At 44.7% G+C, this 12302-nt stretch overlaps 1 protein-coding gene across 6 annotated transcripts in view; it reads right to left on the bottom strand.

Annotated features, from left to right (window-relative positions):
• Positions 1-12302, bottom strand: part of LOC137544307 (N-acyl-aromatic-L-amino acid amidohydrolase (carboxylate-forming)-like) — a 135165-nt gene that overhangs the window by 29922 nt on the left and 92941 nt on the right. For 4 of the 6 annotated variants that reach the window (XM_068265372.1, XM_068265370.1, XM_068265369.1 and 1 more), the window contains 2 exons: positions 6798-7044; positions 1815-2004 (listed from right to left, as the gene is read on the bottom strand). In XM_068265372.1, coding sequence (XP_068121473.1) covers positions 1815-2004; positions 6798-7030 — 423 coding nt within the window. In that variant the 5' untranslated portion in view covers positions 7031-7044. The remainder of the gene's footprint in view (positions 1-1814; positions 2005-6797; positions 7045-12302) is intronic. The other 2 variants (XM_068265373.1, XM_068265371.1) reach the window with 1 other exon arrangement.

Genomic DNA, 12302 nt, shown 5'->3' with positions numbered 1-12302 from the left:
CTTGATCAACAACAGTGAAATACACTGGGGTACGTTTAACGATGCACACTTGTTTGTGAAGGACAAAAAATTCCAAATGTCTCTGAAGGTAAATCATTTGTTTTTTGATTACATGGCAAGTAACATAATTGATAGAAAAAGACTGGTCCCTTATGAATCAATATAAAATGATAAGAAAAATAATAAAATAATTATATAATTCATACTAATGCACCAACATTTTGACCTAAAACTAATTAGAAATATTAAACAAACAGGATAGTAAATTGCGAGGGCTTTTCAGTCTCTTTTATCCCCCTATACATTCCCAGTGGTTTGGGTCACCCCGAGCTGCTTGGTTACACAGTTGTACTGGTCCAAGCCCAATCCCTGCCATGTACTGATGAGGGCCAAAATCCCAAAACAGGCTGTCTACATGTGGGGTTGATGTGGCTGTATAATATTTAAAGCTATAGGCTTGCTATACACCAGCGGTTCTGGATGCTTGCTTGGCTTACAAGGGTGAAAATAGATAATTTGCATATTCAGTAGTGGTGCATTGTGGGTAACCACAAATGTTCACTTGTAGCCGAATTACTGCAAGTTTCCTTCTATTTTAAGAAGGCAAATTTCACCATACATGAAAAAGAGGCACAGGAAGAGAGGCACCCAATTTCGTGAAGTAAAATAATCGGTAAATTTACAGATATACTGTTTTATTCAATACCAACAGTTTACTACAACTAAACCTAACCTAACCCCAGCTAACTTTCCTCCACTTTTCCCACAGCAAAAAAACGATAACTGTCAAACCCACAAAAATGAACAGATGCCTATGGGGTTGCCATACAAATAATCGTCTATAGTGAAATTTGGGTGCCAAAGGCGCCTGATAAATAACAGGCCTGCTACGAAATCTGCAGCTACAAATAGCGATTTCACACTATAAACGATGGGTGCCTATGGGGTGCCCAAATTTCCTGCTTCTGGTAAATTTACATCTGTCGGGGTGGGGCAGAAGCGGTGGTTGATCGATGGTCCGTAGTGCTGCACTGCATAGAACAGTGCAACTGTGCAGTTTGATCGATTTATCAATAGATTTCCTGCAAACAAAAAACCGAAGCTAATAATTTTGCAAAACATTTGTCGCTGCCCAAACTTTTGGCCAGGACTGTATACAGCTTTACTGCCACACGTGTTGGTTAATTCCCATTTCAGAAATTACTTATGTTTACATATCATTTTCTACTGAATACAAGTTAACCGGGGTCAATTAAAGAGACACTGAAGCGAAAAAAAAATTATGATATTATGATTTGTATGTGTAGTACAGCTAAGAAATAAAACATTAAGATCAGATGCATCAGTGTAATTGTTTCCAGTACAGGAAGCATTAAGAAACTCCAGTTGTTATCTCTATGCAAAAAAGCCATTAATCTCTACGACTTTCAAAGTCGTGGAGAGGGCTGTTTTCTAACTTTTATTATCTCAACTGTAAGTGAACAGTTTTCTTTTTATCTGCCAGAGGAGAGGTCATTAGTTCACAGACTGCTCTGAAAGAATCATTTTGAATGCAGAGTGTTGTGTAATCTGCACATATTATAGAATGATGCAATGTTAGAAAACACACTATATACCTGAAAATAAAAATATGAGAATATTTTCTTTTCTGCTAATCTTCTAGTAATTATTCATAGTACACAACCAATTCATTATATCATATTTTTTTTTTTCGCTTCAGTGCCTCTTAAGTGTGATTTATAGTAAAACCATGTCATCTTTGGCGTCAACTATTTATCGTTTTTATCACAAATTATAGCAAGTGCTGTGTTCACCTGTAAATAGTTTACCAAATGCACCGAGAAAAGGTCATTATTCCTGCAAAGAAGATATGTGACCCCCATGTTTGCAGTGGTATTGTGTAAATCCAATGCAAAGTCAACGGCAGAATCTCCTGATCCATACTTATGAAAAATGTCTCTTGCGCGCTTCAGTTCATATGAATCACTCGGAGCAGCTGGGGATCTGCAACAAGAGCACACATAGTGAGGAGCCGATGAAATAAGATACCATTAGTTCAGAGCAACTATATGTGTACTAAAGCATGTTTCCCAGTGCTGTGTTTACTTAAAAGGAACCCGTAGTTGAGAACTATGGAGACTGCCACATTTATTTCCTTTTAAACAATATCAGTTGCCTGGCAATCCTGCTGATCTTTCTAGGCTGTAGGGTCTAAATCACACACCTGAAACAAGCATGCAGCTAATCTTGTCAGATTTGTCATAGACATCTGATCTGCGTGCTTGTTGAGGCTGAATTCACAGTTGGACGTTGCGCTGTAATGCGACGTTAAAGTCACAGCGCAGTATTACAACGCAACACAAAAAAAAGGTATTAACGCACATTAATGCAGCGTTACAGTCCCATACAGTAGGTTCAGTAAAGCATACAGGCAATTAAAAGTATGCTTCCCTGTACCTGGTAGCGCGTGCATTTAGAGTTAACGCACTGCAAGCAGTGCATTACCATAACGCTACACGTTACAATGCAACGCTAACGTCGTACTGTGACCGTCCCATAGGATTAGCATTGCACCGTGGTAAGCTGCGTTAGAGCACAGCTCTGCAACGTCCCACTGTGAATAAAGCCTCAGGGTTTGAGGGCCCCATTTACACTAGAGCGTTTTGCCGGGGAAACGCTCAAGCGCTAGCGCTTTTTAAAGCGATAGTGCAATAATAACCTATGGGCCTGTTCTCACTTTGGCGATTTGCGTTAATCGCCGGCGATTAACGCAAATCGTTCAAAAAAAGTTTGTATCCTGCACCACGATCGCCGGGAAATCGCCCCAAGTGTGAATGGCGTTAATCGCCAAAAAACACCAGACCAAAACGCTAGCAAAAGCGCTAGCGTTTTGTAAGTGTGAATGGGGCCTAAGGTTAGCCATACATCTAGCACTAATGGGCAGATTTGAATCTAATTCGAGAGATCCGCTGCATGCCCATACACTGCAGGCCGATTCCCAATCAATTTCATGCCAAAATTAATCTGGAATTCACCTTGTGATGCTGCATCCGCCGCCTTGCCAGCCTGAAGCTCTCCCCCTAATGTCCAATGTGCCCCGCCACCACCTCCCCACCTTCCTTTCCTGGTGCCCAGTGCAGAATAAGTTACCTGTCTGTGTCTGCCGCTGGCTCGATCCTCCATCTATACACGCACCCCACATGGTTGCTAGTGTACAGGTTACACCGGCAACCACATTGGACATTAGGGGGGGGCAGCATTGGGTTATTCGGCGCATTTGTCACTCACTGTGCACCTAATCGACCACGACATCTTGCGGCATGTCCAACTGACAAACTTGCCCTGAAATTGGTTGCATCATTGATTAGGCATGCACTTGGCAGCACCAATTTTTATACCATACGATATTCATTATCGAAGCGTATGGTCGATCGGCCACCAAGTCGATAGATGTATGGGCACCTTCAGGCCGGTTTCAGACTGTGGATTGCCTTTAGCTATGCGGTAATCCCAGTCTGGCCGGCCAAGCAGGAAGTGACGCTCACTTGCTGTGGCCGCAGCGATCTCGTGCGCGGAAGCGTATTGCTAAAAACTGCAGCGGGCATTTTAAAAAACCATGACTTCTCGTCTGCCGCAGATTGACACAGAACTGGACGGGGGCGACTACAGAGTTTCTGAGCAGTGAGAGTGCTTGGAGCTCTGTTGGCCCCCCTTATCCTGGGGGGGCCTCCACATAGCGATCCTGTATAAGTGCTAAATGCTGCGCGAACTAATCCCCCACAGGGCAAAAATTTTGCGGTGAGTTAGTTGGCATAACCCTGCATATCCTAGCATGCGAAAGCGAATGCAGATTTGCTTGAGCAGTGTCTCATGAATAAGCTAATTAGGCCTTGTCTGCAAAGCCAGGTATATAAGGGGTCACTTGCTGTTTGAACACACACCCTGTTTGCAAAATGTTTTAATTTCTCTTCCTTCTGGAAGCAGGTTGTGGATGGCCCTCTCTACATGGGCTGTCTGCAGCCTGTTTCCCCATTGGGGTATGGAGTAGCCCCTGAGCTTTAACAGGCTTGGGGTGACCCACGCTTCACCCCCCCCCCCCCCCCCTTTCGTGGTGCTCCCAAGTCACGCACATTTGGCCTGGCATAATAATGCGCTTGGACGCAGTACGAAATAAGGTAGGTCCTATCCTTTGGGAGGTGGGTATGCGGTGGCAGCACTTTAGGGGGGCCGCCCGCAGAGTTTCTGAGCAGTGAGAGTGCTTGGAGCTCTCTTGGCCCCCCTTTTCCTGGGATCCTGGGGGGGCCTTCACGTGGCGATCCTGTATAAGTGCTAAATGCTGCGCGAACTAATCCCCAGCAGGGCAAAAATTTTGCGGTGAGTTACTTGGCATAACCCTGCATATCCGGGCATGCGAAAGCGAATGCAGATTTGCTTGAGCAGGGTCTCATGAATAAGCTAATTAGGCCTTGTCTGCAAAGCCAGGTATATAAGGGTTCACTTGCTGTTTGAGCACACACCCTGTTTGCAAAATGTAGATTTGCTCTTGCATCAGGGATGCGGCAAAAACTCCACTCCTGTCACATCGTGCCGCACTGCTTCGGTATGAAAGTCCCCATACTTCCCTACGGTGTGGTGCAGTAAAAACACCGCACTGTAGTGTGCAAGGACCCTGAGGCTTCAAGTAATAGAGGCAGAGGATCAGCAGGACTGCATTATTTAAAAGGAAAAAACATGTCAGACTCCATATCCCTCTCGCCCTGGGCTCCCTTTAAGCTTGTATACGTAGACCTCAAAATAGCATATAAAGAAAACTATGGTATTAAAATAAATAATCTCATGTGGGAATTTTATTTGGAGGTTATAGTTCCCAGGGAGTCTATATAAACAGACCTTTTGTTTCATAATAGCCTGGTCCGCACCCTGAGGCTTTGTTCACATCTAAAAACGCAATTGCTGAGGCCAGCGCTTTGCGATTGTGTGAGTAATTTTTTCCTTTCCCCTCCCGGCGCTTACCTTTGTGGTATGATTTTTTTGTAAAGCGCTTTTCAAAGCGCTTTTGAAGAGCAGTTTGTTTTTTCACTTCCTGTAAGTGAACTCTTTTTGAAATACAATGTATTTATTCTTAAAAGCTCGAACGCAATCAAATCAGATGAAACGCGCTGATATGAACTATTCCATAAGGATTCATTGTACAAGCAATTTTAGGGAGTTTTTTTTTTTAAATCACCGACGCGCAAAAAAGAACAAAAAAATTATGCAAAACGCCCTAGGTGTGAACAAGCCCTGATTGAGCGCCACAGTGGAGTGCACAATGATAGAAACCTCTCCTCCCAGCATCTTAGATACTCATGGTCAGGACAGCTCAGTCAGAATCCATGATGTGGATTTCCTGTTTCATATTTAGCTGGAAGTTTAGAATCAGGATGATGCCATTTATTGGCCAAGTAAAAGAAAAACAAAAAGTGTAAGTTTTCTGCTAATAACCCTTCTCCCGACTTAATTCCTTTATGCTGATAAGATGTTAGAAAACACAGCTTATATACAGTCAACATCAGAAGTAGGTACATATATTGTTTTGCAAATATAAATGTCATTCAGATGAATACTCTACAGAGCTGCTCTAGTTTAGAGGATCCAGCAGGGTGCCTCGTAGGGAAATTTTGCTTAACCTCTGAGCAGTATGCCTTACACTGTGTCGGGCATGCTGCTATAGAGGTTTTGGTAGCCTTAGGAGTCCCCCAGGAGAAATCTATTAGTTGTAATGCCTGCCGAATATGTTACCTAGTTAGCTAGTATAAGTGGCCAGCACCACCCGATCGCCCCCGATCCGGACACTTTATACATTACCCAGCCTGGTTCCATCGATCGCCGCAGCCTCCCCGTACAGCTCCGGTCTTATCTATGGGGAGGATCATACAAGACGTCATGACTGTCATGCGCAGTCCCGATCCACGCCATAGAGAAGACTGGAGCTGTGCGGGGAGGCTGCGGTGATTGATGGAACCAGGCTGGGTAATGTATAAGCGGCTGGATCGGGGGCGATCCGGGGGGTGCTGGCCACCTATACTAGCTAGCCTAGTGCTAGCTAACATATTCGGCAGGCATTACATCTAGATAGATTTCGCCTGGGGGACTCTGAGGCTACAAAATCTCCTGAGCGGAGTAACGCTCAGGAGGTTAAAGGAGATGTCAGGAAATTTAAGCTTGGTAAGCTCTACTTACCCAGGGCTTCCTCCAGCCCCTTGCAGCCGATATGTCCCTCGTCGCAGCTCTGCTCCCAGCCCAGAGTCCCCGCCGGTGCAGAGGCCAACCTCATGAGGTCGTCCTTTAATGCTCAAGCGCCGCTGTCAATCACTCGCACGTGGGCTGGAGTCAGAACTACTGCCCCTGCAGCACACGTGTAAGTGATTGACAATGGCTCTCGCGCAGGCCCGGTAGAGGGTTACCTCGCAAGGTTGGCCTCTGCACCGGCGGGGACCCCGGGCTGGGAGTGGAGCTGCGACAAGGGACATATCGGCTGCAAGCGGCTGGAGGAAGCCCCGGGTAAGTAGAGCTCGTCTAGCTTAAAATTTCGTGACATTTCCTTTAAGTGATTGGGTGGACAACACCCTCGCAAACTGCTAGGTTTCAGATAGGCTTTAGTAAACTATGTGCACACAATTTGGCCAATCACAATGCTTTGGGCTCTAGAGGGTGCTGTGACTGGATAACTGTTCCCTATGAGGTTTCCTGCTGCGTCTCCTGAAGTAGACTAGCGCCTACTGCTACTTTTTCATCTTTGTTTTTTATAAAATTACCTTAGTATTTCCATTGAGAAACAGCGGTTGAGGTCCTGGTCAATGTACCGGACACATCTCTCTACAGCAAGTGGATTGGCTATGCAGCACTCTGTCGTGAAGGTTTGTCTCTGGATCTCAGAAGGGTTCTTCATCCAGTGTTTGGCAAGACATACTCCAGCCATCTCATTTCCATGAGTACCTCCAAACACCACCGCTCGTGAAATGGGGGCACACCAGACAGGGGAGTCCATTATTTCCTTCTAGGCTGAAGAACAAGACACAGCATTTTACTAGGAATGATCAATGAGATGCAAATACAGTATTTCCAAGTTCATGCTGGATTATGTACATTTTTATGCAAATATAAGCAGCTTGAAAATGGACCAATCAATTCCCACCAAGGTTTAAAATGATTGGTATGTTTTCAAGCTGCATATATTTGCATAACAATTTACATAATTCTGCATGAACCCGGAAATATTTGCATCTCATGAATCATCCCTGCAATACACAAATGGGGATGGTCGAAAATTTGCATGTTACAAATGTGATGGATTGCGACATACATTTTTTACAGACTACATACCATTGAAAGTATGCTTCACTGCCACTGTAATCACATACATTACACTGTAAATGCCCTGCATGCAGCATGTTATTCTGACAGAATGTGCTGGCCCAATAGGAAAGTCATTGCATTGCGATGATATTGTGTGTTATATACTGCATATGCGTCACATACAGTGCGCAAGGAACCTGTGATTCCAAAAAAATGGTATACAATACAATGGCTATAGTCTGATGAAGACCTTAGATGACTGAAGCTTAGGGTGTGTACACACATCCAAGTTTACCACTTCCATAGAGTATGAGAGCTTACTTACACAATTGGTTTATAGTATTCAGTTTTTCTCATGTTGAAAGTCTTTCATTGTACTCCTTTGCTGAGCATTTTTTTAATGCAGAAAAAAAAAACCTGACAAATCTGCATGGTGTGGATACCCAGGCTAGGTTCAGTGAGCGTTGCGTTCCCTGCAAGAGCAGGACCAGGGGAGGACTGGGACCTTTTGGCGTGTGGGGAAAATGCTACCCAGAGGCCCTTTCACGGCAGCCCTAGCCCAAATGCTTATGGTATGTTCCTTATGTGCAAATGTATCAAAGGCAATGTAAATCAGCAATATATTTTGCAGTTACATACATTAACCATTTCAACCCGCGGGGATTTTTCACCTTATGCATCAGAGCAATTTTCACCTCCCATTCATTCGCTAATAACTTTATCACTACTTATCACAATTTATTGATCTATATCTTGTTTTTTCCACCACTAATTAGGCTTTCTTTGGGTGGTACATTTTGCTAAGAATTATTTTTCTATAAATGCATTTTAAAAGGATTAATAAGAAAAAATTCATTATTTCTAAGTATTCGTCTATTATAGCTTTAAAATAATCCACGCTACCATAATTAACCACTTAACAACTGCCTAACGCCGATAGGTGGTGGCTGGTCGTAGTGGTGTTTCCATGGAGTTCCATGTCAGTTCACGGCGGGGGCTCCGTGAACAGCCTGCGAGCCTCCGATTGTGGCTCGCAGGCAAAATGTAAACACGCAGGGAAGAAATCCCCGGTGTTTACAGCACATGGCGCTGCTGTCACAGCAGCGCCGTAAAGGAGATCTGCAATCCCCTGTCTATGATTAGCCGGGGATCGCTGCCGTCTGATAGGCTGAAGCCTATCAGAGGCGGTACAGGACGGATCGCCGTCCTGTACCGCCCATAGGAAGGAGGAGAGGGAGGGAAAGGGAGGGGGGGAATAGCACTGCGGAGGGGGGCTTTGAGGAGCCTCCCCCGCTAGGCACACGTGAGTGGCGGCGATCAGACCCCCACAGCAGGACATCCCCCTGTTGGGGAAAAAGGGGGGGGGGGGGGGGGAAGTCTGATCGCCCTGCCTGCCTGCTGATCTGTGCTGCGGGCTGAAGAGCCCACGCTGCACAGATCATAAAAAACGCAGCCAGTCCTTATGTGGTTAAAACCTATGTATTTTATTTGCTCGTTTGTCTCGGTTATGACACCATTTAAATTTTGTCCCTATCACAATGTATGGCGCCAATATTTTATTTGGAAATAAAGGTGCAATTTTTCCATTTTGCGTCCAACACTATTTACAAGCTTATAATTTTAAAAATGTTCGCAGTATACCCCCTTCAAATGCATATTTAAAAAGTTCAGACCCTTAGGTAACTATTTGTTTGTTTTTATGTAATTTTTTTTCCATTAAAAATTTTATTTGGGTAATATTTTGGTGTGGGAAATAAACAATTAATTTTTAAATGTTATTATATTTGTAAATGGTAATGTAAAATATATGTAGATGTAGTTTTACTATTTGGCCACAAGATGACCACCTTTAGTTTGTTTTTCCTCTTTGTGCTTTTTGTTAAGCGGAAGCACAAGGGGGGCGCGGAAAATTTTATTTGCAGAAAGACTGAAGCCTCTAGTAAGAGCGCTTCAGTTTTTCTGCTGGGGACTCGGATCGGTGATCGGGAACCATGTTCCTGTTCACTGATCCGAGGGCTACCCGGGGACAGCATGAGGGCATGGCACCGCAGCAGAGCAGCCGCCTGGACGTGAGCATCACGCCCGGGCGGATGAAATGGTTAAAGGATACCAGATGTGGACTGGTCCTATCTCAATGCCCCCTGCAGCCTCTTTTGGATCGCCGAAGGTGGGCATTAGTGTGCAGACTCTGGCCCAGCTGTGCGAGTCCTACATCGCGCGGCGGGAGCGCAGTGCGCATGATGTTGCAACTATGTCATGCGCAGAGCTTTCCCGGCCGCAGGTGCGTGCTGCTGGACGACCACAGTCAGGCTAGCGTCTGCACACTAATGCCCGACTTCGGCGACCCGGAAGAGGCTGCCGGGGGGGCACTTAGGAAGGATTGGAGGGGCAGAGAGGAGAACAGGGGTAGCTGTGGGCATCAGGACAGCTGGCAGTACAATGCCTGCTCCCCCATTTTTCCTACTTAGCTTGCATCTGGTATCCTTTAAGAGCTGCCTTGTGTTAAATGTTCAGGCTACTGGTGGTGGTGTAATGGTGTTGGGGACATTTTCTTGGAAAATTTGGCTATCCATACATTGCTCATGGACCCTCCAAAGATTACCAACAAGGGCTTGTCAGTAATCTGATCGGGGCCACGCTCCTCTTCAAGAAAGATGGCCACACCTGTGCAGTAAGCCGGAGCCGCTTTTGTATGAGCAGCTCCATGATACTGCACGGGTGTGGCCACGCTTATGCCAGAGGAGGAGCTTAGCACTGATTAGATTATTGGCAAGGCCTTGTAATCTCTGGAGGATCCGCGAGTGGAAACAGGACTAAAGGAATGCAGAGGAAAGCCTCATTAGGATCCAGAGGCTTCCCTCTTCTGAGGTGCCAACACTTCCTATTGCTGCACTAAATGTTTGGAAACAAATCGATCATGCCCAATAATGGCCAAATTCCTTCCAACCAATCTGATGAGATTAGTGGAATTTGATCTGTTTTTCGATCCCATCAATGTGATTGGATTGGTTAGAAGGAATTTGGCTGTTAATGGTCAAGACTGATTGTTTCCAATTGAGTACCATGGCAATCAGCCATGGGTTTGTACTGTTAGTTGCCACCTTTACACAGTTAAAAAAAAAAAAAAAAAAGGAAAGTTTTTATCACACTGTGAAGGGATAAACTGTGGGAAATGTCTCCCTCCTCCCTACATCTAAATATTCAGAAATGTAACATAACCCCAATGCTGTATAAAAATATGCAATATATAGATGGTCCCCCCTAATGCTGTGGGCTCCAACCTCCCCATCAGCATAACAGGACGCAACAGTGTTGCTTCTGCCTCACCAGCACCAAACTGCAACAATCTGTCTCTCCATCTGCAGGGGCCACTCATTGTGTACCCGTCTCAGTCTTCTGCAACTCACTTGTAATCACCTGATGTGCAGATCCAGAAGGTGGAGAATGGGCAGCAGCTGCGGAGGATGGAGGGGCAGATAGTTACAGCTTGGAGCTGGTGAGACAGAAGCACCACCTCTGCTACCTATTCTGCTGACAGGAGGGAGCCCTAGGAGAGCGAGGCAGTGGCGTACCTAGAGTATTTGACACCCGATGTTGATTATCTTCAGAGGGGGTTACGTGCTAAGTGTGTTGCGCCCTATGTTAACTTATTTTTCGAATATCGGAACTGGTTGTTTAGTTAAGCTGTCAAACTATACCGAAGATTCACGATTGTACATATAAGATTGTATAGTTAATGGCCTGCTTTGGTTCTAATTAAACCTAATAGACGAGGCTTGAGCAGCATGAGAATGAGTCTAAGGCCACATACAGACATCAGACCATAGTCTTTGGAAAATGAAAGATCACAGACCAATCTTACCACCCTTCCTGTAGTATAAGAGCCATACTCTACACAGTCTTTTCTATGGAGCTGAACTCCACATCAGGAAAAAATCTTTGCAAGATGCTGCACACACAGATTCTGTACAGACACAAAAGATCAGTATCTGCAAAAGATCTGTTCCTGCCAAAAATCCATTCCTGCAAATTGCAATGATAGTCTATGAGATCTGCAGATCATACACACATGATTTAACTGACATTCATCTGCAGATCAGATCCACCAGGATGGATTTTCAGATCTGCAGATGAATGTCAGTTAAATCATGTGTGTATGATGATCTGCAGATCTCATAGACTATCATTGCAATTTGCAGGAATGGATTTTTGGCAGGGACAGATCTTTTGCAGATACTGATCTTTTGTGTCTGTACAGAATCTGTGTGTGCAGCATCTTGCAAAGATTTTTTCCTGATGTGGAGTTCAGCTCCATAGAAAAGACTGTGTAGAGTATGGCTCTTATACTACAGGAAGGGTGGTAAGATTGGTCTGTGATCTTTCATTTTCCAAAGACTATGGTCTGATGTCTGTATGTGGCCTAATAGTGATGGATAGTGATGGATCAATTTTTATTGGCCAATGAACAATTTACCTCCTCCATGTAGTTAGTATGGAAGGTCAACTACACAGTCTGTTCATAGTATTCAATATCTATCGGCCCTCCTGCTCCTGCAGAGATTTTACAATTTTACAATCTTTGGCCAATCAAAATTGTAAATGTGTATGCACCCTAGCTTCCAGGTTCGTGAACCCACAAATCCTGACACAATTGCACGTTTGTCAGCTGAAGCAAACTGAAAGTTTGCCCATCACTCTGTAAACACACTCCAATCCCCCAGTCCATTATATCTCTGGCCATATCCCTGCCCAAATGCAACTCAGCCAATCAAAGGGCTGCTCCCCGATACAAAACCTATCCAGCTCTCCACACTCCCTCTACACAGGTAGTGATGTCAGCCTGTGTGGTCAAGAAACTAGCACTTCAACTATGGTAGGGGGTGCAGAGAGATGCTGCTATATATTTTATGAGGAATTCTGAAATAATGATAGATGTGCTGTGATTCTAAAAACGAACACTACAA

Source organism: Hyperolius riggenbachi, chromosome 2 (genome assembly GCF_040937935.1).
Source record: "Hyperolius riggenbachi isolate aHypRig1 chromosome 2, aHypRig1.pri, whole genome shotgun sequence".
NCBI classification, from domain to species: Eukaryota; Metazoa; Chordata; class Amphibia; order Anura; family Hyperoliidae; genus Hyperolius; species Hyperolius riggenbachi.
The sequence above is the reverse complement of the archived record's forward strand: the minus strand, read 5'-3'. Positions and strand labels throughout refer to the sequence as shown.